Below are 27,987 nucleotides of genomic sequence, written 5' to 3'. Positions count from 1 at the left end.
TGCCAGGCTTTCCAATAAACACTCCTTCAAAACAACCTCCTCTCTCTTTCCAGACTCCCCTTCAGAACTCACCCAAACGCTCGATGTCATCCCTGAGATGTTGGGGACATGGTAATATGGAGACTACCTTTTTAGGCTGATTTATTTTTCTAGCAGAAAATCCAGGTTTGTAGCAATTATTTTAGGGCATAAAATTCCATCATGATGATAAATCAAGCTGTTAGCTCTTTCTGGTCCAAATTAGAAGTTGGAGAGATGGAGGAACTTTTCTACATGTCCACCTGTGACATCTCCAAGTCAGATTACCCATGTTAGCTCTTTGGAGGTAATGCCATATTTCTCCCTGGATTTGCTCTGATCCTGGTGACCTGATTGAATGGGAACTGCTCGGGCAGAAATGCTTCTCTCCCAATGCTCTCAGGGGCCTCCTGGTCCCTGGTGGACATGGAATAAGGGACTGGGAAGTAGACATCCCTGGGTTGCTTGCTTAGTTCATACAGAATATTATTTTCTTGTCTTACCTAGCGGTGGATACTTTATAAACAGTCAAAACACACTGTTTTGATGGAAAAGATACGAAAAAAAAATTGGCTGCTACAGATGGCCATAGGCGCAGTAGGGAGGAAAAAAAGTTCGATTGACCCGGTAACATCACCAGTGAAAACATGACTGGTGTTTGGAGATGTTGACAAGGCTATCCCCCGCCTTCCAGTGCTTCAGCTTTGGGTACTTGGCCAAGGGGTGGTAAATGAGGCATGGCTCTGCCCAGACCCATCCTGAGCCTTCGGCCGTCTCTAGCTTGCTGTGCTGCTGGGTCTCCATCCTGCTTCTCATGCCCTGGGCTGGCCCACTGTGCTGGAAGACGAACTGAGGGCTGCTGGGAGGGCTGCAGCCAAGCTTTCTCCGGTGGGAGTTGCAGGGAGACTTCATGGAAAGGATGAGACTGGACTCCTACCAAATTACCCTCCTGTTGACTGTTGGAAGGCTGGAATTTCAGACTCAAGAGGTACAGAGGCAATTTACTGACACTCGTTGTTGGCCTGAGTCTTGGTTGGAGGCCCGCCTGTCGAGCAGCTGGGTATCAACATGCAGATGCTCCCACCTCATCCACCCTCAGCTTCTCTCTGTTCTGGTGTCTGCTCTGTGACTTAAATCGGTTTTTTTCCTCCTCAGCCAGTGGAGCTTGAAGCTCTTCCTACCATCTGGTAAAGGACTGTGGAATGGCTATGTGGCGGTGGCCCAGGGAGATGGAGCATTGGAGGTGAGATGAGGACAGCTAACGGTAAGTACAAAAGTCACAGGTGTTTCCTGAGTGCCTACCCGGTGGCAAGTGCTATGCTAAGTGCTTCTGACCCAGTGGTAAGACCTGTGGCCTCAGGTCTATCTGCAGGCCTCTGGAGGACGGCCGGTATCACAGGAAAGAAAAAGGGTGGAAATGGAGGGAGAAGAAATTACATTTTATTTTGATACTAATAATAGGACCTTTTGGTTTCACTCCCTTAGAGAGCCCAAGATGCGGTCATTTTTCTACTTTACATGATAATCTCCAGGGCTATATTAGGAGGTAAAAGGAAGGCAACTTAAGGATGTTTTCCTTTCCAAAATAGGATGAAATTAAGAACTGAGAAGTGTATGGGACTTGCCCAAAGATTTTCATTGTGGTGGGGAAGTGATGGAGATAGATCTTAAGATCTCAGACTCCATTTTCCACAATCCCACAGAATCAAGTCAAGATCATCCAAACTTCCAGTTACTACTGCTGGTCTCACTTTTGTTTTAAACTTAATGGACAGACATAAGCTGAGGTCTTGGTTGCTGAGGGATTTTAGAAATACCAAATATTTCACTTAAAAAAGGTAATTTGGCAACATTTTTGGTTACTCCTAAAAGCGCAAAGATCTTATTGGTTTCTAGATAGTTAGGTAAAAGGTCAAATCCACCCCCCAGCCCACCTGCCCCTGGCCCCCCGCTCACTGGAAATTTAGTGTTGCAGACACCGCAGTGCTGTCAGGAATGGCGGCTGGGCTTCTGAACCCCTCCGCCCCGTATGCTGTGCTCAGCCACACTGTGTGCTTTTGTTTAACTAGGTTTGTTTTGGAAGTAGTTGGCTCCGCGCTCTTCCTGCAAGCATACGTGATTCAGACAGCCTTGGCTTGCAGCTCGACTTCGCAGGTCAGTTACACAACAAGTAGGAGGAACTTTGATTATACTCGGCTCTGGGGGAAAATAGCGTAATAATACGGAGAGCCAAGATGATGAGCTCAGTGCTCTAGCATTGAACTTAGGATACCTTCCCACTGTGTTCTTCTTCCTCATAGCCCAAGGAATGTGAACCTGAACATAGGAAGAGCAAAGGGAAACTTCAGGAAACACAACTGAGCAGCGTAAGAATATAACCAAGAGTGAAGCAAATGTGGCAGGTTGACCCTTACACAGTTTTCACTTACATACTCTAGGACAGTGGTGAATGAGTGCAATCTACTCTGGAAAAAGAGCAAATGTTTGAGTGTTCCGTTGGTTTGTGGCTGGGCAGTCCTAAGTTGAAATTTGCTGGAAACTTGCTGGTAATGGGGCTTTGGGCAAGTTGCATAAGCTTGGTTTTCTCATCTATAAAATGAGGATAAGGAATTTGAACAGAGAGGATTATATTGAGGAGTTGAGATCATGTTCATGAAGTACTTACCTAGCTGAGCATCTCATATGGAATGGACAGTAAGTTGTAATTCCTATGATACAACCTGTCTGCCCCTGCTTCAGTTTCCATCCTCAACAAAGTATTTGAAGTACGGTGTTGAAGTTATCTGCTTATATACCTGTCGTAATCAACTCTGCTTGGACATTAGACTCAGTCAGAGAGTTTTGTAAAAATACTCATGCCTACCCCTCACCCCAGACCAATTAAATCAGAAACCTTGAAAGTGGGTCCCAGTGCTGCATTTCCCCATCCCCCTGGGTGAGTTTCACGTGCACCCAGGGCTGAGAATCACCACCTTTCCATTCCCTCGGGAGCCCTATGAGAGCAGAGAACATGTTTATTCACTCGACTGTCCCAGGCTTAGCCTGATAGAGATGCTCAGTAAATATTTCTTGAACTAAATTCTAAAACAGTTAGAGAAAAAGTTGTCCAAATTCCCAAGACTGGTCTCATGTGGGCACATTTCTTGGGCTGCAGATAAAGGCAAGAGATAGCACCGTATTATTATTCTCACAACAGGGATTTGAAAGAGCAGGGTCAAGAAAGATCAAAGTCCGTTCAGCTGACAGTTTACCTATCATGTCATTTATTACTGGTCCTCTTTTGACTCTTCTGTTGCCAAGGGATCAGAGAAGGGAGATAGCAGAATACTTTGAGAAACTCCATCAGTTGGGGGAAAAAAATAGCAACTTCTTCAGAAGAGTTTTTTGGAGAGAAGGAGAAAGGCAGACACTGCCAAGGTAAGGTACTGGATAAGATCTGAGCAGCAGAAAAGAGAAATCAGCAAAACACAGTGGGTGTGTGTTTGGGGCTAGTTCATGTACAAACTTACAAGGTCAAACCTCAGTGTATGCCAGGGACAGTCTCAGTCGTTACCACGTGAAAATGTCTTTAGGGTGTTCACAGCATTAGTTTCTCTCTCTTTTGCAGGCACACGGCAAGTTTGCGTTTCCCCATTCTGTGATCGCTGGCAGAACCGTATGACTTGCTTTGGCCAAAAGGTATGTGAGCAAGTGTCCATCCTGGGGAAACCTTTAAGAGCCAGTGTACTTTGCTTCTGCTACAACAAGGTAATAGCTGCTCCATCAACCTGGGTCCTGGACTGAGGACCACACAGAGCAGAGTTCTCAGCTGACCCACAATGGAAAGGTGGCATGAGTGAGAAACAAACCTTTGTTGTTTTAAGTTCTTGAAATCTGAGGGTTGTCTGTTATCACAGCACAACCGTATCATAGTGCATACTGAGGACAAAGAGCTTCACAGCCAACTATTTCCTCTATGAAAAGAGTGAAGTTATGCACAAGATTGCTTGAAACTGACAGCTTAATCCCTCTGTCACTTCCCAGATGCATAAAATTGATCAAGTTTCAACACTTCTCTGATCCTCAGTTTCTCCATCTGTTAAAGTCACTGGATTATAGCTGAGAAAGCACTCATCTCCGTTAAGTGTTTAGCAGAGTGCCTGGCGAGTGAAGATGCTAGATGAACATTAGGTTATACAGTCCTGTCATTGGTGGAAGAAATGATGGGAAAGCAGAAAGCAGAGAAGTATGCAATAAATACTTGCTAAGTGAATTAATCTAGAAAGCCAGGATAAATAAGGGACCACGGAACTGCAAATTTTGTCTGCAAATTCTTCCAACACTGTGCTCTCTTTTCTTAAAGTTTCTTTCCTTCTAACCCCCCACCTTTGAAATATGGTATCATTTAGAAAATGAGGGGAGAGGGAGGCTCTAATAAATGAAAAATATGCATCTTGAACTGCCCTTCCCCATCTGTCTGTGGAAACAATGGTGGCGAGCCACCTGGGTCATGCACTAAGGTTGGCTGGACAGTGAGTGATGCAGTAGGTCACCGGAAGTTCCTTTATGAATGTCAGGTTTCACTTTCACAATCAGCAACTTCTTTCTAATTTAAAGGAGACACCAGGCTAGTATACATTTTATTCTGCAGTGCCTTTGATTTGGGAGGCACTGAAACTGTTTGAGACTGTTCTTGTTCCCCTGAAAGTTTGTGGAAGAGGTCCAAAGGGAGAGCTGGATAAAAATAAAATAGTGATCTGTGACTACCAGATTTGATTGGAAAAACCCTGTATGTCTGCTCTGTTGGAAAACTAAAATAGGAACTTGATGTCTCAGATGTCTTGGTATTTTTCCTTCTGTAAGCAAGATCTCATTCCTTAATAGAAAATAGAGAAGCAAAAATAAATGAGGTTGGTTCTCTAATTCCTGAATCTGAAGCTTGAATTTAATAACATGGGTCAGGGTGGAGAGAGCTCACCTCATATTCACATGGAAAAAAGAGAAGTGTCTCTTGCCAGTCATACCCTTATGATGGGATCCACTTTCCAGAAAGCAAAAGAGTTCCTATGAAAGTGAATGAAACTGAAGGCAGGCAAAGTGGCAGCGAGGAGTCCCGGGGTAGCTGAAAATGTGCCCACCTACTCTCCTTACAGCTGCTACAGAGATGTCCCTATCTGCTCTGCCCCATCTCAGAACATTCTAGATACAGATCCTAAAGGCTGGGGAAGGGCAGTTCAAGATGCATATTTCAGGTGAGCAGTGACCCTAGATCGATTTGCATGGCTATTAGGAACAGCTTTTCTCTTGGGTAAATTCAGTTATGTCATCTGGGCATGAAGTTGTAGCCAAAGTACAACAGCTGTGGTGTGTAGAGCTGAGGAGAGGGGCAGATATGAGGCTTTCTTTTACCTTCTTATTATTCATAAAGCATGATACTCTTTGCTGTAGAATTAGAAGAGAAGAACATCAGGTGTGTGGATAGAATAGTCATAAGACACATGGGCATTGGTCTTGGGCTATCCAGAATCCAGTCCTGGTCCTAATGCTTAACCAGTCTCCTTACCTTATGTAAGTTGCTGCACTGTTCTGAGCTTAATTTCTTCATCCAAAACATGAGAACAATAATTATGTTTACTTCTTAGAGTTAAGTGAAGTAATAACATGAGTAAATGTTCAAAAAGTGCTAGCAATTAGGTTACTGTTATGGTTTTACGTAGTGATGGGAAAGAGGGGCATTGGTAGGTCCATTGTAACATTATATCTTTTAAAAGTCAGATTTATTGAAATATAGTTTTCACAGTGTATCATTTGCGCTTTGTAGGTGTGCAGTTCTATGAATTTTGACCAGTCCACAGTCATGTGATCACCCCAGTTAATCAAGATACAGGACGTTTCCAACACCTCACATAGCTCCCTCATGCCCCTTATTATTATGGAGATGTGATCGTTATGAACTGAAGTCCATAATGGATTCAGATTTCTCTAGATCTTACCTATTGTCTTTCTCCTGTCCACTATCCCACCTAGGATGCCACACTATACTTAGCTCTCATGTTCCCTTCGGCTCCTCTTGACTGTGACAGTTTCTCGGACTTGGCTTGTTTAGTTTTGAGATATTTTATAATATATCTCTCTATTGGAATTTCTGATGTTTTTTTCATGGTTAGATGGGGGTTATGGGTTGGGGGTGGAAGACCATAGAGGCAAAGTGCCATCCTGATACCATGATATCAAGGATTCATGCCATAAATATGATCTGTCACTGTCGATGTTGCCTGTAGTGCTTGTCAGGTTTTTCCACAGTGAGGTTCTCTCTTCCTACCTTTCATACAGTACTCTGGGGAGGAAGTCACCATGTGCAGCCTACACTAAGGAGTAGGGAGTTACGCTCCACTTCCTGGAGGGAAGAGTGCTGAATAAGTTATCTGGAATTATTTTGCACCAAAGATTTGTCTCCTCTCCCCTATTTATGTATTTATCCAGCCATTTATTTATATCTGTATGAATTCATGGATTTTTATTTTGTACTTCGGGTTACAAGACAATGCTGTTTTCTTTATATTGTTGCTCGTATTTGTTCCTGCTCTGGCTGTTGGGAGCACTTTCTTTTGTCTCCTGTGTCCCCTTGCTGTACCTCCATCACTGTGGATTGTTTTTCTTTGAACACTCTTAACTTTCTGTCACTACAAGATGCTGCAGCTCATCTTGTATATTTCCTGTCCTGGTTCCAGCATCAGTCAGTTCTCCAAGGAGCCTTGGTATCTTTATTGGAGAATGGTATTAGGAATCAAGATCTGGGCACTAGGTGTGCTTATTGCTATTGGGGTGTTTCTTCTGGGCCCTCTTGGCTGACAGAGCACAAAGTTTTTTCCCTCCAACTTAAAAAAAATTTCTTTTAACCTACAAAAAGCCTGAAGTAGTACAATGAACAACTTTGTGTGCTTCACCTAGATTCTTTTTTCTGCCGAACCATTTGAAAATAAGTTGTAGACATCATGACATTTCATCCCTATATACTTTTTCATGCACCTTCTAAGCAAAAGACCTACTCCTACTTAGTACAACACAATTGCCACATTCGAGACAACAGTAATTCAGTAGTATTATCCAATTACATTCAGGTATTCCTACTGTTCCCAAAGTATCTTTTATAGCTTAAAAAAATCCAGAGTCTAATAAATATCTATCCATTTTCTTGGTTAGTTTATCTCCTTATTCTCTTTTACTTAACTCCCTTACTTAATTTTCTAAAATTACATTGAATTGTTTTTAAGAGTACAGGTCAGTTATCTTATAGATATCCTGTATTCTGAATTTATCTTATAGTTACCTTCAGGCCAAATAAGGATTTTCAACCTCCGCATTAACATTTTGGGCTGGATAATTCTTTGTTGTATGGGGCTGTCCTGTGTGTTATACAGAATGTCCAGGAACATCCTTGGCCTCTGCCCACAAGGTGTAAGTAACAGCTCCCCAATCGTGAGGATCTAAAATGTCCCAAAACACTGACAAATGTCCCCTGAGGTCATAGTCACCTCCAGTTGAGAATGGTTGGTCCAGCACTTTTGTTGAGGCTACTAGGTGAGGTTGTATACTTGTTAATGTATCACATCAGGAAACACGTGATGTCAGGTTGTATGGAACTAATCATGGTGGTGCTAACTTGGTTAAGTTGGTAACCAGCAAAACTCTCCGTTGTAATTAACTAGTGATTATGGAAATATTTTGAGTCTGTGTGATTATCCTGTTCCTGAATAATTTTTCACCTGATGATTTTAGCATCCACTGATGGTTCTCCCTTGAGTCCATACACTAGGGGATGAGAAATGATGATTTTATAATTATTTCCTGGCCCGTATACCAGGTGACATTTTCCTATAAAGAAGAGCTTTCTCCTTTATTCTGTTATTCTCCTCTCTTCCTTTCTCTCTTCTTTAAATACCATTCTTGAGGCATGAATTATTTTTATTAATTTAATTGTAATTATCATCATTTTTTTGATGCTTAAATTGTCCCATATTGGCCAGTGGGATCCCATTCACACTAATTACTGCGTCATTTGTTAAGAATATGTAACCTACTTTCATGATTCAGATCAAAACTATGTAAAAAGTTGTATCTTGAGAAGTCTCACTCCCATTCCCTTGACCTTTTTTTCTACAGGTAAGCATTTAAATTAGTTTCTGATTTATCTTTTCTGTGTTTCTTACTTAAACATAAGGAAAAATGTATATATACACACGTATATTTTATTTCACTATCTTTTCTTACCAAAAAGGTAGCATACAGTGTACATGTTTTTTGCACCTTGCCTTCTGCTTAATGGTGTATCATAAAATCACTGTCAGTTCCTATAGACCTTTGCTGTTTTATGGCTGCACTGTACTCCATTCTGTAAGTGTACCTTAGTTGATTCAGTGAGTTTCTTTCACAAAAAGGCATCTGGGCTGTTTAAAATAGTTTACACCACAAATAATGCCACAAAGAGTAACATTGTAAATATGCTGTTTTGAATTTGTGAATGCATATCCTCAGGATAAATTCCTAGAGGGGTGTCGTCAGGTCGGAGGATAAATGTATATGAAACTGTGTTGTATCGCACCAAGTTTCCTTCCACAGTGGTTGTACCACTTTGTCTTCCCATCAGTAATAAATACGAGTGTTTGGTTTCCTACAGCCTTGCCGTACAGTATGTTGTAAGCTTTTGAAATTTTGCCAATCTGATAGGTGAGATATAATATGTTGCAGTAGTTTTAATTTGCATTCCCCATGTGATGAGCAGTTAAGCATCTTTTCTTAGGCTTAAGGGCCATTTGTTTCTGTGATTTTAAAAACCTGTCTTTCTTTATAACTTCCTGGCTCTTACCTTAGATCAGGTTCCTGTTTCTTCATACCAGTGTTTCTGAAAGAGTCTTCTAGCTGGTTTCCCTGCCTACAACCTCGCTGCCTTTCAGTTACCCGGAACACAGTTAACATAGTTACCAAATTTTAAAACACCTCTTCCAGAAACACTTTTTTTCTATAAGAACCTTCAATTATTCCCTTTTAGCTACAGAGAACTTTTAAACTCATGAGTCCAGAATTCAAGTTACGATTTGCAACCACTTCTCCAAACTTCTCTTCGCCTTTTCCCTTGTATTTATATTCTTATGTTTATTTTTTCTGCAAAATTGGTACACTCAGTGTCCTAAGATCCATGGCAGAAATTCTTCCCTCCAAGCCCTTTTTCCTGCTATTGTCCAGGTCCAAAGCCCCTCCACAGTGCAGCCCTGCCCTCTTCTCTGTCTACACTCCATGGAAACTCTAAGGCTCATCTCAAGTTCCATTTTCTTGGAAGCCTTCCTTGATCATTTCTATGCCTAGGGGTTCTCCCCTTTTCTAAATTCATTTGGTATGTATATTTACCCCCTTATTTGGCACTTAATTTAAATGGCCTCTTTTTTTTTTTTTTTTTTTGCAGTTACTTAAAATTTTCAGATTTGTATATATTTTCTGCCAAGAACTGTCACTGTGTTAGTAGGCAAATATTAATCAGTTTTCATCATCCATTTCTGAGCCAAGATAAAGGCATATGAACCTCTATTTTATTGGTAAGATAATGAAGGAAAGAGATCTTATGCAGTTTGATTAAAATCAGTCATTAAGTCAATGGTGATGTAGGTATGGGCCCCAAATCTTAGGTTATAGTCAAGTATCATACCTATTACCACACTCCCTAAATTGAAACAAAAAGGGTGCCTTAAAATATTAGGTAACAATAATTCCATTTGTTTACCCTCTCAATTAATGAAGAAATATAATTTAGAACACTTAGATTCATCTTAATTAAAATTTCCATTCAAGATACTGGTTAGAGAGACAAAGTATTTGGCATCAAATCCTCTTGGAACAAAATGGTATTACGTAAAATCCTATCTGTTTGTTTTCATGCTGTTAAAAGGCCCATAAACAATGTTTGATTAGAGAAAACATCATATCTAAATCCCTGTGTATCCTGAGCCATGCATCTCTGCTTTGAATTTGGGCAACCCTCCAATTCAACAGACATGTGTAAATTTATTGTGCACTTACTATATCCCAAGCCTGCTGATAGTTCTTGTGGGAGCAGAGTGTGCTTAAATCACAGAGCTTGTTCTCAGGAAGTTTACTGGCTAAGCAGAAAGATGTGTACACACCAAATATTACACAAATCAGCTGTAAAAAGTCTTATCCCTGGCCCACAAACAAGGGGAAAAAAGAAAAAGAGAATTAATTCTGTTGGAAAGATTAACAGAGTTTTCAGAAGTAAGGTGATAATTGGTTTCAGCCAAGGCAATCCAAAAATAAACATATAGAGGCTTTAAGAGACATTTTCGAATTTAAAATCAGAAATTACCAGCATTTAGAATGTTCCAAGTCATCCTCTCCTGTAATCACACTGCTATGTACCTGTTTCTACTCGGGCAGGTTGATTTATAAGAGATTTGCTTCCAGATCTGTCACTGTGGCAGTGGAGAGGGCCTAACAGCAGAATCACAGTCATACCACCTTTGACTCCCCAGTGCCGAGGCCAGCACCCTGCACATAGTACACAATTAAAGTTTCTTAAAGCATGGGCTATTTCAATAGCACTTTGTACAGAGTCAGTCAACTGTATAATTTATGTCTTTTTGCAGGTTGATTCTTTGGGATTTTGCGTCCCCAGACGGCTGGGGTCTGCTATGGAGTTCGTTTTCCAGGGGCTACAGCTCAGTCTCATCTTTAGCCACATTTGCTGGGGGAGAGGTGGGTACAGTGCAGATCATGGTGTCCCTGTGCCTGCCCCTATGCCAAGGTTCTCACTGGTCCTGAATGAGGCCACACACATTCATCCACCCCTTTAAACCTGAGAGCCAGAATCAAAGGTTGGAGATTTTACAGACACACACCCCCCTCCATGAGGCACAAAGATGTTAGCGTGGACACATGACACACAATAGCAGATGTGCCAAATGAAACCACAGAAATTAGCTGGGATGTAAAACCTAATAGCAAATACGTTTTGAAATGGATAAAAAGTGAAACCAAGGTAGTAAAACCCTTAATCTTGCTCCCTGCAAGAAAGGCTACCTCCTGTCTCTTCACAAGAGACCCTGGAATTTGCTCATCTTTTAAAGCTTGGCACTCTTATTGCTTATGTTTAGATTTACTTTTGCTCCCCAGAAAATTAGTATTTTATCCTTTAATCTCTGACTCTAATAAATGTTATCCCCTTGTTAAGTGTGTCCTATTACTGTATTTTAGTTTCCAGTAATATATGCCCCAATTCATAGTAGAAGATAATGGGGGAATGGTATTCCAGTTCCTAAAAACTCTTGTTTTGTAGTTAAATGTATTATAGAAAATACCTCTTTCCATTTAAGGCAGAGGGATGGTGATTGCCTTCAGAAGGCATCAGATAAATTATAACTCATGTATAGTATTTAAGAATTAAGGAACTCTATTAGACAAAGTCAGCAAAATGTCTACTTAATCCTGGCACCATTTGAGTCCTTCATGAAGCTTTGGCTTCACTGGCAGTTTGTTGGAAATGCAAATTCTCAGGCCCCACCCTAGACCCGTGAATCAAAATCTGCATTTTAGCAAGTCTCCTGTGTTGTGGGTATGCACATTGAAGTTTTGGAAGTATAAGTTAACCAGTCCTAGGGTTTCATGGAAACTCCATGAAGAGAGATTATCCCATGCATCTTTAATTGAGGTTGGGTTTCCTATCAAAGATCCGTAGACCCAAGTGCTAATTATTTCAATATCTGGCCTAAATTTACATTAAGATATAGCCTTGGGATTTGGTGGCCTCTTCATTTTTCATTTTATGTCCAACCAGTGGTGCTGTTTGGTGCACACTAGTCTCACTAACCTCTCCCCAGTAGAACCAGGTGTGCGTGGACAGAAAGGAGAGGCCAATGATTTGAACTAGAGAATTACATGGAAGACTGGCAAGTGCTTTGCATTGTATGCTGGGGATTACAAACTCTACTGACTCCATGTTGCTTTCTTCTCAAAGGATTGTCTTAGGCTCCAAGCAGTAGGGTCATTTTTGCAAAGGAAAATTTTCAGACTCCTGATAAGCTCTTGTGTTTCATATACTGAGTGAGTTATTAGAGTCATTATGCATTTCTTTGAGTTTATTTCTCTCCCACTGTTATTCCTTTCAGAATTGTTACTTTGAGAAGCTAAGCAGAGGCTGAGTCCCAGGCACCTTGAAACATGGTTGCGGCAGGAATCCTGTCAACTAGCTAACAACCAGTATCCTATCCTAAACTTGAGTTTCATGAAGATTAAGTGACCTATCCGTTGCCTCCAGAAGGAGCATCTTTCACTGCAACCCTGTTTGCATGGGAGTGAGCCTGTTTAATGGATGTTGATGGTGACAGTGATGACAACAACGACAAGAGTCCCTGTTGAAGGAATGACGGGATGAGGATGTGTGAAAAAGGACACAGTTGTTTCAACTCTAAGCAAAAAGGAAGCTTACATACCCAGGCTGCATGCCAGGCACCCTTCTTCACAAGGCACACATTCTTCGTAGTCTGGGTCTTGGACTTCACCTGCACAGCAAGAGGAGTAAAACACACTTTCATTTTCACTGAGCGAAGATACATTAATTGCTATAAAAATATGTTGGTGTGTAGCTTATTTTCGAGCAAATCATAGAGCAGTTATGAAACCCAAAAGCATTCTTGAAGATGTATGTGTCGCCCATTTGAAATCAAGTTGGTAAGTTTTATTTGTTAAAGAAATAAGTTTTGTCTCTGGGAACATAGTTGGGTATGTAAGTGATGAGGCTCTCCCTATATCTGTTGTCCTAAATACTTTTTCTTAAAGTTTAAAATTCTACACTACATTAGTAAGCATTAAGAGAAAAAAAGATTGTGGTCTTAATTATTATAGAAACATCCTGGAGCTCCTTCAGCACTGGACCAGGCGTAATTCTTACACAGAGCAGAGAAAGCCTTGCAGCGTATTTACATGGACGAGAACAAAGACTCTAGGTGCTGTCTTTAAATCTCCCTCTTCCCGTATGAGATAAGGAATTGGGCAACAAAAATAACACAGACCATTCACAGAATATTTTAATATTTCCAAGAAGTTTTAGGTAGGCTGGTTCTCACTGGCTTCTCCCAGCAAGCAAGCACAGAGCCCTTTCACAAATGAAGACACCAAGGTGTGGAGAAATTAGATGGATTTTGCCCAGTGTCTCATAACTTGTCATTGGGAAGGAGAAAATTGTTGGCCAGGATTTTTGGATTCTAATTGAGTTTTCTCGCCACTATACCCTTCCCACAAGCCGTCCACTCGAGATCACTTTCCATATGATTAGCTGCATTCCTTTGTCCTGGACTGTGAGTGAGGAAAGGCAGAGAAAAGGCGTGTGGGGAAAGAGAGAGGGGCAGCTATCACTGTCCCCACCTGACGTGTAGAGTCACGCAAAGTCATCCCAGTCACCAGTGCTAACACCAGGAGGACAATTCAGGTCTCTGGGACATTCAGGGGTATGGCTCCACTTGCCACCTCCTGGGACACTGGCCCTACAGCAGCCTTACCTTGTCCACACTCTAACTTCTGGCAGCTGTGGTTGGTGGGCACCAGGAAGTAGCCACCCATGCATCGTGTGCAGATGTGTGCTCTGTGACAGAGCTCACAGTTGTCCGGGCAAGGCTGGCAGGTGTGCCCGTCGGCAGGGTAGTGGCCTGTGGGGCAGCTCTCCCGACACTCCCCCCAGTAGAGGAAGCGCTCTCGGCCATGCTCATCTAAACAGATAGAAATGAGGAGAATGAAAGGGAGGAGTATGTGTAGAATTAACCATGTAGATAACATAACTCAAGACATTTTATTTAAAATATGTAGAGATGTATGTATATGTATAACTGAATTGCTTTGCTGTACACCTGAAACTAACATCATAAATGGACTAACTTCAATAAAAAATAAGAATTTTTTTTTAAATAAAATAAAAAGGTTATGACCAAGTGCTTTTGCTCCTAGGGGACCAGGAAGATAAGAATGGATTGAATGAAAAGAGCAGTATCTTTGTACTGGAAGTTGAAAAGTTTTCCTCCAGCTCCTTTTGGCACCTGTGGAAGCTCAAAGACTTGGGGGCTTTAGAGATCCCATGAGAATAAACAAAGGCTTGATGATAGACGCGTTTCTGTGACAGTACAGTCTTTGAGAATGAGTTTGAATTCTGTGATCAGAATCATGCGCTTGTGTTAACTGTCTCAGGTCTGAATTTTTGCCCAGCTACCAATTCCTGTAATGACAGCCTGTTGAAGTGCTTGACCAAGCACACCTCCTTGGCCCCTTTCCATGAATTCCTGGAGGTTCCTGAGCATCTGTCAACGTTGGGCTCTACCAGGAAAGAATAAGCAGTACCCCCAGTAGGAGGCTGCGGGAATTTGTTCCTACAGGGGACCCAGTGTTGCTACTGGAGGGAATGGACAATTCTAATCGATTATAAATGATCATAATTAATCAGAAAGGATTCTAATCCGTTCTAATCATACACATACTACGCACACACAAGATTAATGTAGATGCACCCAGACTTTGCACCCACTATCTTTCTGGAGTTTTTGCTTGTGCTGAGTGGACTGAGGGCATCCATCTTCTCTGAATCAGGTCTCCCATGTGCCCCTGCCTCTGAAGAACAGCTGATCTGTGTTACCCAAAATAACTGGGTCCAGCGTTCACTCATCACATGATCTACCACACGAAGATCCAGAACCAGTGATCTTCAAGATTCAAGGCTGTTGATTTTGTGGATAAAGATAGCATGAACCCCATATTACAAGTGCAAAATCCAAAGGTCAGTATAGTAGTGGATTGAACCATATGCAATGGCCAACATCTGGCTATTTTTTACCCGTAATCTCGGCACTTTCAAAAGGTTTAACCTAATGTTTGTATTTAATTAAAGCCCTATTTCAAATACAATTTAAAAATCACACGCTTGGATTATGGACTCTAAAGCTACCATTTTTCTGATGGTGATTTCATGCCAGAAGTCGGCTGGTCTCCTTGAGACAAAGAAAATCAAGAGTCCAAAGAGGTGGCAGAAAAATTGTTCACAGTCTCCAAGTTAGACTTAGAACAGCGTTGTGGAGCACAAAACCCCAATTTGATGGAACCTGGAATCTCAAGAGACCAGAAAAAGGTCAACCTTCCAGCTTATGTTCTTCTCAGGCATGCTGAGGAACCCTAGAAAACCCCATTTCCACCAGGACTCATCGAGAAAGCGCCTGTTTTTCAGAGGATCAGACTTCTCTCGTGTAGTTAGGAAGATGTGTGGGAAAGCAGGGAAAATCCTACCTTCCATCCAGCAGTTGCTACACATCCTCCACCCCTTCACGTGATATCAACTCAGGGTCCAGCAGCCTGGGGGCAGCCTGGCGTCTGGTGAGTTCTAGATACGTATTTGTCAAACAACTGAATGATGATGGGTTCAGGAAATGTCCTCCAACTCCATTTTTATTGTTCAGATATGGCTTTATTTTTGTACCCCTTTGGGTATTATCACTTGGGTTTAAAGGAAAGAAATTTAAAGGGTCTTGTTTAAAATACATGGACTGTGCCAAAGGAGGTCACTTAGATGCCAGCTTGCCCCATGTGATTGGTTCAGGATTATGCCAAGATTTGATCGTATTTCTAATAGCTTAACAGTAAGACAACTTGCTTAGCCTTGGATGATAATTTGGATACTTCAGATTAAATATCATGCACAAATTTTTGGCTACTTGCCTGGAGTCTCAGAATTGAAGTTACTGTAATGATACGTAACAGTTCTGGAAGTAGAAGGGCTAATATTTTTGTTAGGTGCCAAAACCTTTCAAGTGGTAATATAGGACAAGAGTCAAAATGCAGGGGACTCCAGACAAGGTTCAGATTGGCTTTCGTTTATACTGAAGAGTAACTGACTGTTTTCTGGAGTATTTCTTGGCAGTTGATTTTGTTAGAAGAGAAGGTGGACTGATGTGCAGGCATTTGGATGTCTGCAGGAGAAAAGGAAGGCTGAGGGTTGAAGGCATGAGGGGAAAAGGATTACTGGGAAGGATGAAAGAAAGAAAGGCTGAGGGACGCTGAAAATAAACTTTTATGAAGTTTCCTTCAACAGTTTGCTTACTGAAGCTGTTGTATGACTGGTAGAATTTAGCTTTGGGTTTAGTTGGGTGGAAGATATATCTGGGAGAGCGTTTAAAGTGAATTTTCACCAACAGAGCTGGAGATCTGCATTTCCAAAAGGATTCAGACCTAAATTTAACAAAATTCCAATTAAGCAAGGGGTGAAATTTCTACAGGCAGATGAAAGAGACTTCTGTGTTTAGACAGGACTCCCTAGTCAGAGGAATTGCACCCTTTTGATAAAGCTCACGGGTACAGAACTGCGTCAATTCAACATCCATCTTCTCTAGCACTCTCTCATGTATTAGCTGCACTAATTCATGAACTAGGGACATCACATTCTTCATAGGCAGAAAGCTCTGCTGACCAGAGCTTGCTCAACAGTACCCTCTCTGTGGGAAGCCTCCTCTGCTCGCCACAGCTGGAAGTAGTGACCTTTGGTAGGGTTGCTGCCACTCATGTATCTAATACTTTATCTAATATTTATCTAATATTTTCCTGCTTTATAATACATGAGGACAAAGCCTCTGTTAGATGGTAAACTCCTTGAAGTGAGTGTCGTACTATTATTTGTTGCATGTTCCATAGCACCTGGGTATAATCACTTGTACATAGGAGGGTCACAATACATTTTTGTTAACATAACAAGTAAAACACAGGCTTTGAAACAGAAATTACAGAAGAAAAATCAGGGCATATTATGTGTGGATTGGTCCAAGTAGCCGTAGGATGCTTAGAACACTTTAGATACATGTTTAGCATTTCAGCTACTCCTTAGTTGCATACTATACATGAAGATTTCGTGTGTTTCAAATGTGAAAGGGGATTTAGATGCCATCTTGTCCATTCTCCCCTTTTGTACAAACATGGAGAGACTTAGAGAGGTGAGGTGACTGGCTGTCTTCTCGTTCATTAGGAACAAAGCCGAGACTGGAGTCCAGGTTTTCTGACTTGTTCTTTCTCCTGACCCATTCACTCATTCACTCACTCATTGTGTGCCTTCTATGTGCCAGATGCTGTGCCAGGGCTCCAGATTTGGCAGAAAATGGGTAGAATCATTCACAGTGTTTACAGGGCACAGAGTCTTATGGATGAGAGAGATACCAAGTGTGAGGGGTCCTGTGAAGGCGAAGTTCTGGATTGGGCACCAGGGGTGCTCGTGTGAAGGGCGCTTAGCTTGGACAGGTTAGGGCAGCCTTCACTGAGGAAATGACATTGAAATAGAGACTTCAAGGATGCGTAGAAGGGGATCAGGTGGACACTGAGTGGGGAGCATCTCAAGTGGGTTCTGAACAGCTGGAGAGACTGAAATGCCCTCAGGACAAAGCAGGTACACACAATAACAGTAGGGGTAGTGGTGGTAATAATAAAATTGTTCATATTTATTGAGTGCTTCCTATATGCCCTGCCCATTCTAAGTGCTTTATTATTTTACCTCATTTCATTTTCATAATAATCCTAAAGGGAGGCAGCCATGATCCCTCTCTTACAGATCAGGAAGGAGGGAGAATGAAAAGGCTAGAGGCAAAATTTGACACAGACATACATTGTTCCAGAAGAAACACAGGAAATCATTTTAATTTACACAAAGAAGTGTGCTCTCTCTCACTTTTCTGCAAATGCATGATACTCTCCATTTATTCTTCATTATTCTTGGTTTTATAGTGAGCAAGAATAAAGCTAAGCAGTTCTCCCCAACTGGAAAAACCAGGTATATGTAATGATCTTGGTAACTAAACAGCCTCAGGGCAGTGAGACAGCTGGGAGTGGTGGGGACTGTGGCAAAATGGCGAGCAGCCCCTATGGTTGCCGGTCAACCATATGGAGTGGTGTTGCCAGATCTTCCAAGTTTTCAAGAGAAACCAAGAACCCGGGTTTTTATCTGAAATTTCCCAGTTTGGCTCAAATTTTTTAAGTTTTCTGTAGGTGAAATAAAATACAAATCTATCCCCCATGAAGTCAAAATAGGGGGCGACAGTGGGGAAGACTGAAGAAGAGTCAGGGATCAAACTGCAGAGGACCTGTGAGATCATGAAATATAATTTAATGACAGCAGAAACTTCTAGAGTTGTTACAGCTGGGACGGAAAGGTCGTATTTGTGTTTTGATAAGATGGCTCTGTCCCCATAGGGCTCTGACAGCTGCTAAATGGCATAGCTCCGGGCTGAGGAGAGAGACCCTGACATGGCCTCTATGTGCTGTGTCTCTTAAAGACCCCATGTGTCTGCCTCCATTTCCTGACTTTTCACTTTCACCTCAGCAGATCTTAACTTTACTGTCTATCTCATGTCTGACATCGTGTTTGCATGCCCTTTCTTTCTCCTTCTCTGGAAAGGCGTCTCTTAGCTTCTCTCTCATCTCCTCAGGGGCGGCGGATCTGTCTGCAACGCTGTGGACTCGTGTCCTGACAGCAGGTAGGAACTTCAAGGTCATACATACTCTTTAATGAACAGCTGTCTCATCTCACCCCCTGTTCCCCAGAGATAAAGCTTCTGAGTCAAACCAAATCATGTCCAGTGAGAGGACAGGAAGGAGAAGCGAGCAACCAGAGAACCTTACCTTCTCGACAGGAGGTGCAGTTGGAAGGCTCATCTCCTTGGCATTCTTGGCAGGTGGAGTGGCACGGATGGCATTGGTTCTGAAATTCAAATTTGCCCGAGGGACAGTTCAAAACACAGCGGCCATCATCAAAAATCCTATAGGAAAGCAGACTTAGAGTTTGTAAGGGTGATATTATGGGATGGCATGAAGTACTAGAACATGTGGGGTTTGTGTTTTGTTGCACAGACTTGGTTTCATTGTTCCAGAAATGGGGGTGATGCCTGGGACTGATCATCCTAGAACATGGGGAATATTAGTCACGTACCCATCCTTGGCCAAAGATTTGGCCCCAACAGCAGGCATGCCAGGAACTGGCTGAGGATGTAATCTTGATGCTGGTTTCAAACAAGTTAACCAGTGCCCTGGGGATTAAACCCGTATTGCAGGCTCTAGCCAAACCCAGTCAACTCTCAGATGGAGGTCTTTAAACTTTCAAGACAGTAAGTGGGTCTTTGATCCGGAGGCCTTGGAGAAAATATTCTTTCTTTAGGTATCAGCAGGCCCATACTTTGCAGTGGAAATGCCAACTCCAAGGGCTCTCAAAGAAGCATCACCCTGTAGTTTAAATGCTACTTATAAACTTGACCTATGCATGTGGCAGGTAATCACTGAACTCTGATTCTGAGTGTCATTTTTGTAAGTCTTTTGTGATGTATAGGGTACCACAGCCTCTATCTTCTGACTGTGGGCCTCTAAAACCTCTGGTTTTATACACATACACATATATATCATAATGTCATTGCTAATATTTTCAAAGCTTTGCTGCTACTTTCCCTTATAAAGTAATCCCAAGAGCAAATGGTGATTAAGTCAATGGTAACCAAGAATTTTTGCTCAGAAAAAAATATACATGTTTAAGTGCAGGAGTCACATGGGTAATGTGAATGGATGAAGTGAGCTGGGGAGCCCCAGCTCCAGAATTTCTGATTCAGGAGGTCTTGGCAGGAGAGAGCCAAGATTTTGTATTTTTGACGAGTTCCTGGATGATGCTTACGGTGCTAGTCTAGAGGACATCCTTTGAGTACTTCTCAGTGATGATCTGGGTGACTGTGGAACTTGCTGGAGGATTCCTACCTAGGTAATACAGGTGGTACCAGTAATGCTGGTGTCTCGGAGAGCTTCCTTAGAGCAGCAGTAATTACCATGTCAGTGGTGAGGGTAACTGAGCAGTAGCACACACATGCCCCCGAGGGCATGATGCTGGCATCCAGGTCTGGGAGAGCTGAGGGCCTGCAAACAAAGCTAGAGTTTCTTTCTCTCTCCACCACCTCCATGCAGTCTGAATGTCACACGGTAGGCCAGGTGTAGGCCTCAAGCGGCTCATTCCTGGGGTGGCATTAGCTTGTCTAAATCCCAGTTTCCATTGCTAGAATCAAGCCTACACAGAGGAGAGGCAGTTCAACCCCAGGTCTGGAGGAAACAGGTGGGGGGCCAGGCATCCTGAGGACTGTGTTGCTTGCAGTCATCCATGTCATTCCTGTGCCCTGAAAGTCTGTGTTATTTGCATCTGTTTGGAGACAGAATAAGTTAAGGCCAAGCACACAAGAAGGCCACCTTGCTCTTGGATCCTCAGTCCCTCGGGGTCTGGTCCACCGTACCCAGCATCACTGGAGTGAACAGTCCTTTTGGCCTGCTGCGGAGTGTGGAACCCCGGCTCGAAATAGACAGGCACACACATCTAGTTGTCCAAGTCAAAACAGATCTCCTGCACCAAGGCCTGGAATGAGACGACTGTGCTCCCGGCCCAGACTTTCAGCTGATGACACTAATACCAGCCGGGACTATCCCGGCCCCACCCTGGCTCTGGTTTCTGAGCTAGAAGATTTGTCAAGGAATAGTTTGGACGTGGCTAGTTAGAAAAATAGACACAAAACAAAACCCTCCCTTTAAGAAAAGCTGTGTAAGAGCATTCTGAGGTTTTTAAACAAGGAAACTATTCTGTTCATTGCTGAAAAGGAGAATGGGGCATGTTTATTTGTGAGGGTTCATTTTCTTGCTAAATTAAGTTGAAAAAGAGATGGAAAGTACATTATCATTTTGTTCTTTGTAGGAAGAGATGACAGATTGGTTTAGGCGGCAGTTATTTCTCTTGAGAGGTGATCTAATACTCTCAATGGTGGGAAGCATTTAAAACCATTCAGAAACTTGGGGGCTGCGGGCGTGAATCAGATGGTGTAGCGCTGCTGTGTTGATGTAGAGAAGGGGTTGTTTTTCTTACTTAAGAGCTTGATTTTAAGAAAGTACGAAGCAAAATAGTTGTGCTTTTAAACCACCTCCCTCCACTTCTACCCTGAGGAAAGCACCAGATGATAAACCCAGCTTTTGTAAGCACTTGACTCCTTGTAAAGATGGAACAATCGGGAAACGATAGTTGTGCTTGAGTGAAGGCACATCATCTCCCTCAACCCCTCCCCCCATCCCCTTTAGCAAGAGAAAGTGCTTGGTATGCTAATCTTGTAACAGAATGAAATCTGGCAAAAAGTCCTTTTTCCCTGAATTTTTAAAAAATTTTGTTACTTGATTACATTTGGGGGGGAGGTAGGTAATTAGGTTTGTTTATTTGTTTGTTTATTTTAATGGAGGTACTGGGGACTGAACCCAGAACCTTGTACATGCTAAGCACACGCACTACCACTGAGCTATACCCCCCTCCCCCCGAATTCTTAAAACAGATCAAGTAAAACATTTGAGGGTGAGTCAGAAGAGGCATAACTTTTACATGCTTTTAATCAGTTCATAGACTCCGTAACTCCTTCAGGACTGGGTTGGGAAGTTAGCTTGAGCAGTTAGGACCACGTCATCACAGAGGTATGCCTGTTAAATAGCAGTGGCAACGGGGATACCCGCTTTCTCCGAGGTTTTAGTGGTCTTTAAGGAGCTAGATAAACTGGAGAAGTAACATTGTAGAAATGTAAAGGGAAAACTAGCAGAGGAAGAGAGGGCTTTTAAAATTCTGATTTCCTGTAAAACAACTTTAGTGTTAAGTTATTTTTAAAAGCTGTGTTATGGAAAAATTTGAACATACATAAAATAAACATGTATATAAGATATAACAGTGTCCCCCCCCATGGATTCATCACTCAACTTTAACAATTAACGACACACGGCCAATCTTATTTTTATATCCCCCACTGATTTACTTCCCTCTCATGTTGTTTTGAAGAAAACCTCTAAGCTAAATGCTAACATTCCTCTCACAGATAAATACTCCTTCTGCCAGGACAAGAGATACCCCAAAGCTTAAGAATAGGAAGAAACTCAGAGAGACCACAGTCTTGATTACTCTGTCTCCCCCTACCCTTGCCCCAGATCCATTTTCTGCAAATTCTGCGACCCACTGTGTGTTGGAAGTGAGCCCACTAGAGGCTGCATCCCCAAGCTCACTTCCCTCACTTGTACGTGCTGTTTCGCATTGGCATCCAGTTAGTTCCAGACAAGGACGCAGTGGGTGGGAGGAGAGAGAGCTTGGGGTATTTATTCCTTCTGGAGCCATAACCCAGCTTCCTCCTTGCATGGTTCTGGAATGGCTATGTCCCCTCCAGCTTCTCTTTATGTTTCTATCAGGCATCCTCTCTTCTATGGCTACAGGTTTGCTTCAGGCCCAGGGTGTGAAAGGTGCCCCACTGTTCTGGTCCCTGAGTGCTTCCCCATCCTGGACTTTGACCTCCTGAATCACCTTTAGGAATCCATGGACTTTCCACTTAACTCAGAGCTGGGTGTAAAGTAGGTGCTCAAAGCTGTCTTGAATAGACCTGATTCCATTCAAGGAAATACTGTGGAAAATACTTAAAGAAACTACTTTGCAGCCCATGCAAGAACAAATAGTCCACATCATAATCTTTCAAAACAGTTTCTTTCTTCTCACCTTCTCAACCCCCTTCCTGGAAAATGCAGATAAGAAAAGTCAGCTAGTTCTTTGCCATGATATGATGCCCTTTCTTGGGCGTATTTGCAAGTAACCGACATCAGTGAAGAGAGATGGGGAAAGAAATGGCATCGAAGTCACCACCACCTTCACAGATGAGAAAGCCCCTCTGGTGTCCGGGGACCTGATTCTTGCGGTGGTTATGGGGCCCTATGGGGAGAGGATGCTACAGAGGTGGGCTGTGGCCAGAGCATGGGGGATTTCTGTGTCAGGGGAAGGAATTTGATTCTTTTTCCTCTGGGCCCTAGGGCTGCCTCTAAGGTGGTAAACTCCTCCTCTCTCCATCCTGCATCCCATGAGCTCCCAACCCCAGGAGATACCAAGAAAGATCACTCACCTTGTGCTGGGGCAGCCAGTGCAGTCTTCCAGGGTTGGCCCCCTGCAGTTGGCACACGAGGCTTCGCAGCTCTGGCAGTGGCCATACTCGTCAGTGTATTCTCCTTGGGAACAAAATCTACTTGTTTATCTCATTTCTACACGGCAGTGCTGCCTGGGCTGTCAGTCTGAGAGCAGCCAGATCTCTCTGGCTGCCTAAAACCAATGGAGACAGCACTGAGAGAAGAGATCTTGAATGGCTTTCACAGCCAGTCCTAAATCCTGACCTTATAATAACAACTGCTCTTCTCCCAAGGGCCCCGGAAGTTGGAACTTCAAAAAATTATGAGGCAATGACATAATTTTGGATCTAGTCAACATGTGTTCCAGATTTTGTAAGAAGGGAGAGGCCAAGGGGGCCTTCCCACAGGACCCGTTTACAGAGCTCCTACTGACTTTCCTGGTAGAGGCTGAGGGTTCCTGGCACACAAGATCCCAGTTATAATCTTGGTTCACGTCAAGCCATAGGCAGGACCCACACAGATCTCATCCTGCCGCTCTGCGGGGGATAGTCAGAGTCTGACTAACCAGTCAGATAGTCTGGTTACTAGTCCAGAATGGGAATTGAATCTTGGCTGACATTTGACAGATGTGAGCTCCATCTCACCCTGAAAGAGTAACAATTAAGAGGGAGCCAGAGAATTCTTTGTTTAATTAGAAAGTTTATCTTTCTCAGGAAAAGATACATATGAGGCCTTTCCACCTGAACTTTCCACAAAGCAAGGTCAGCCTGACAAACTTGTAGCCATTTGAGAAATGGTGGAGAGTGATCAGCCCCTTTGAAAGTGATAATCCAGTGATGGATCTTTAGTCATTGACTTCAACTCTCTAGTCACTCAACACATCCTTTCCTGCCATTGTCTGGAGAAAAAAAAAGTCAAAGAGTGTCTTCAGTCTGACCCACAGAGCCACTTTGTATGGTTTGGAACCTGATCACACCCAGAAAATGTAGTTTCAGATTTCAGTAGAGTCATGACCTTTTCTCGCCCCCCATCTCATCCCCAGCTTTCACAGGTAGGCATGTCTGAATATTGTCAACCTGAGATCTGGCCAGAGTTGTGAGGGAGGAAGACTTACCTATGGTTTAATCAAGTGGGATTACTGAAACTCTGAGATTCACTGCCTGATTTACTGAAAAAAGCCCTGGGAACTTGGACTTGACTGGTGAGGAAGGGAGGGACGTTCACCTCTCTGTCTGTTTCTGTAGCTTTACTGAACGAGCACAGTGGGGTAAGGTAAACCTTATATACACAGACCTTCCACTTGCTAGCACAGAACCACAGAAGTGAAAATGAAGAGGCGGCTTGAGCTTGCCCTTACACAGCAGAAGCAGCCTTTCATGTAGTTAGTCTGCTAGTTTTGTTAACTAACGGGGAGAAGCATGTACTCAGAGCAAATGTAGGCATCTAACAGTGGCACACACTGCACGTCCTGGACTCTGTTCTTCATTGCCTTCTAATTATTGCCAACGTAGTGTGGGCCAGAAATCTGATACACAACTTTTAGAATGGACTCCCAGAAGTCCTAAGCCCAAAAGGGTGAGGAACCAGAGGGGGCAAAGAATACAAATGTGCAGGTGGTTCACTGCACAAAGTGCCTGTCCAAATGGTCCAGTGGAGTTGGAAATTCAGCCCATGTTCACCTCACCAAGCCAGGCACTCTGGTGTTGGCAGCCTCTGCCTCTGTAGGGGGTGCTTTTACTAATTCACACAAAGGTGTTAGAATGGACTAGTTGCATTCTTGATAATCTGCAGTCCTGAGGCAGAAAAAGTTGGGACTTTTGTCGAGTAGAAGTGACGATTTCAAGATGGGACTGTCTCACTCAATACAAGCATCATATTTCTGCAGCTTTCTTTTTATTTATTGAGGCTCCCCTATTCCACCTCTTAATTGTTGCCCTTGCTGATATCTCTTTCACTTTTGTTGCAGGAGACACAACCAGTGGAGCAGTGGGATTATCAGTCCAGGCATCTTGAGCAAGATAAAGAGCAAAGGATCCAGGATGGACAAGGTAGGAAGATGTAGATCTTGCTTACATGGCTGATAAAAATGATTTGTGTTTACAGAGTTGGATGATAGCTCTGCATCTTTTAAAAGATGTGTGCTGAGTGAAACAGGAATGGGGAAAGGTCACAGAGGCTCCTAAGATCGAAAAAAGTATATTCTAGAGAAATGTAGGATCTTAGAGAGTACAGCTGTTTCATTCATTCATTCATTCCTTCATTCCATGGATTTTTTTTTTTAATTGAGTATAGTCAATTACAGTGTGTCAGTTTCTGGTGTACAGCATAATGTCCCAGTCATGTGCTAGGTTCTAGGTGACATTTAGAGACATACAAATAAAACAGGCTCTATACTTGGGTTCTCAAAAGATTTTTGAGTATAATGATATGTAAAGAGATAGTTGTAATCCAAATGCTGGCCACGTGTCTGACATCCTTGGACAGTCTGGGTTAAAGTCTAAAACAAAAGAATAAGGGCATATGCTGGACTCTGCTAGACCTAGAGGCAAAGGCCATTACTTTGCCTTGGCATCCCTGCCAAAGGAACTGACACAGTGGTTTGGTTCTCCCAACTCTTGTTACCCATCCATCTTAATCTCCACAATGTATTAGAGTCAGTGCTAGGGTAGGATTTTCAACTAAGTACACCTTGCTCTGCTAAATGGAATGCTACTTAGAGTTATCCTGTATCTACACCCAGAGTCTCCTTTGTAAGTGCAGATGGTGCGTGGCTAGGTCAAGCAAGGGTTACTCAGATATTACCATGAAAATTTTAAATTCCCCTCTGCATCTGATTTGCTTCCTTATTGGCTTCCATAAGCCAGTAGGTGGCACTGACAGCTTGGCCTTGTACTTTCTTGATCTGCTCAACTATAATGGCCTCTCTTGGTGCAAAGTGCCACCTTAGACGTAATCGTCACTTGGGAATTGCCCCATCTCTGAGATTTCAAGCGCCCACTCCAAACACAAGCTTCTTATGCCCCAAAATGAGTTTAGGTCACCCCAGGTGATGCCCTAGGCTGCTTGATCATCCTTTCATTCGTCTAGCTTTCTCTCTTGCTTTCCTCATTTGGGCAAGGCCAACGGTTCCAAGACCCAAGTCCCACCCATCCTTCCGTCATTCTTTCTCAGAATGTGACCTCACTACCTAAACTGCTGATAAGATTCTGAGTTTCCCCAGCATCCTTTTTATTTCAGTGTCAAAGTTTCTTGATACCTTCTTCTTGACTGTTCACTTGTCTTCTGTCTCTGAGAAAGTTAGTCTCTTTTCTTAGCCATTGTCAACTCTACAATGCTCTTAATCTTTCCTCAGGATATTCCTTTCCCAGTCTCTCTGTCTTCAGTCTTTTCTTCACATCTCCCACCATCCTCTGATCTGCAAAAGTTGTCTCCAACCTAAAACCTTCCCAAACATTTTTCTTCCCTGATAAGTGACTCATAAAACACATTTTTTTTTTCTCCTGTCATTTGGAAACAAAATGGAGAAAATCTCATAACCTTGAAGCTTATGTAAGAGAGTCAGTGCAAGACAGCTAAACTGTGCATCTCCCTCAAGTCTGCACGCCTCTTTACTTGGGAGCAGGCTCTGGCTTTAGAACAGATGAGAACAGAGGACCTGCCCTGGTTTTCATATTTATGTAGATGTTCAATTAGTTACACAAACAACTGCCCCCAGCCCTTGCAGGCACAAGTTTTCCACTGCACATTGGAAACCAAGAAAGCAGATTCCAAGGATGTAGTCAAGTTGCATTTCTTTGGTTGTTAGGGCAGCAAATTCTTGTCATCTGTCTTTATTGCACAATGAAGCTGAATGTTTATGACAGGCATGATATACAGAATTCCTAGGGAAAAAATCACTCTTAGCACGAACTTCAGGGGTCAATATTTTGTTCTCCACCTCACCCTCCGAGCTCTTCCTTCTGGTGTCTTCATCCATTATTATCATGTCCATGTTATCTTTCTCCCATGATCAAGACTTTTTCATTCCCCTTTTACTTTCTTTCTCATCTCATCCTACAGTAGTTCAAAGGACACTGAGAAAAGGAGGGTCTCAAGATGTCTCAGCAGTTGATGACACAGCTTAAAAATTAATACTTGTAAATTTAAAAATTTACAAGTGAATGGTTTACTCTACTTGTTTCACCTCTCAGTGACATTGCAGGCTGAGTTGTGTCAACAAGTCTAAGTTATAAATAAACTTTAACGAAATCATCTAGAATAGGTAAACATTGATTACATCATCCACAACTACTAAAAATGGTTGAGACTCAGATAATAACATCTTTTAGATTTGCACAGCCAGAGGAGCTTCATGTCTCTGGCAGAAATTCTGTGCTTTCTGTTGTACCTTGTAATGTTTCTTTAGTGATTAGAGCCAAATAATGTGTAGACTAAGTAAATTAATAAACACATAAGTAGCTAGATTATGATGTGACTGTGACACACCTTTTTAGCAAGGGTGAATAGTAACAGAAGAGAGGAGGGACATTGGATGAAAAATCAGCCATGTGGTTTTTGATGTGTTATTCCAGTGAGCAGCCTTGAGGTATGGAGTTTTCTGTGGACCTCTGTTTATGTGCCTTATCACTCAGATGCCAGGAATCATAGACTGTGACTTTCCTGAATGTCTCTACACACGGAAGTGCTAATCAAATAATACTGTCTCTTTGCAAGGACGCCAGTAACTAGTTTCCAGCTTAAGATACCACCGTATGAAGACAATTTTCATGAAAAGAAATCCATACATTTGTTACTGGCCACCCGTTACAATGAACGCTCAGTAACATTTTCAACTAGTTTTATCCTAACGAAATAATTCGGTTTTTAAGGCCTTGTTAAGTGTGAAGTTTTATAGCAAGGCTCAAAATGTGAGGCCATCAACTGATACTGGAATTATCTTCACTTAAAAGTTGATGCAATTATTCAGCCTTAAAAAGGAAGGAAATTCTG

The 27,987-nt window shown here is 42.5% G+C and overlaps 1 protein-coding gene and 2 long non-coding RNA genes across 8 annotated transcripts in view; 2 read left to right on the top strand and 1 right to left on the bottom strand.

Annotated features, from left to right (window-relative positions):
* LOC141577463 (uncharacterized) overlaps positions 1-12,545 on the top strand; it is a 40,715-nt gene extending 28,170 nt beyond the window's left edge. The window contains exons 2-4 of the long non-coding RNA XR_012506401.1: positions 1,174-3,696; positions 10,653-10,761; positions 12,171-12,545. This is a non-coding gene — a long non-coding RNA (uncharacterized LOC141577463). The remainder of the gene's footprint in view (positions 1-1,173; positions 3,697-10,652; positions 10,762-12,170) is intronic.
* Positions 1-27,987, bottom strand: part of PCSK5 (proprotein convertase subtilisin/kexin type 5) — a 413,936-nt gene that overhangs the window by 69,119 nt on the left and 316,830 nt on the right. For all 5 annotated transcript variants that reach the window (XM_074361722.1, XM_074361723.1, XM_074361725.1 and 2 more), the window contains exons 21-24: positions 22,998-23,100; positions 18,694-18,830; positions 13,560-13,766; positions 12,495-12,563 (exon numbers count right to left, since the gene is read on the bottom strand). In XM_074361722.1, the coding sequence (XP_074217823.1) occupies positions 12,495-12,563; positions 13,560-13,766; positions 18,694-18,830; positions 22,998-23,100 (516 nt within the window). The remainder of the gene's footprint in view (positions 1-12,494; positions 12,564-13,559; positions 13,767-18,693; positions 18,831-22,997; positions 23,101-27,987) is intronic.
* LOC123616252 (uncharacterized) overlaps positions 12,554-27,987 on the top strand; it is a 50,590-nt gene continuing 35,156 nt past the window's right edge. For both annotated transcript variants that reach the window (XR_006724171.2, XR_012506400.1), the window contains exons 1-3: positions 12,554-12,732; positions 14,002-15,411; positions 24,965-25,046. This is a non-coding gene — a long non-coding RNA (uncharacterized LOC123616252). The remainder of the gene's footprint in view (positions 12,733-14,001; positions 15,412-24,964; positions 25,047-27,987) is intronic.

The sequence above is a fragment of the Camelus bactrianus genome, chromosome 4 (genome assembly GCF_048773025.1).
Source record: "Camelus bactrianus isolate YW-2024 breed Bactrian camel chromosome 4, ASM4877302v1, whole genome shotgun sequence".
Taxonomy (NCBI): Eukaryota; Metazoa; Chordata; class Mammalia; order Artiodactyla; family Camelidae; genus Camelus; species Camelus bactrianus.
This window is presented reverse-complemented; position numbering and strand designations above follow the sequence as displayed.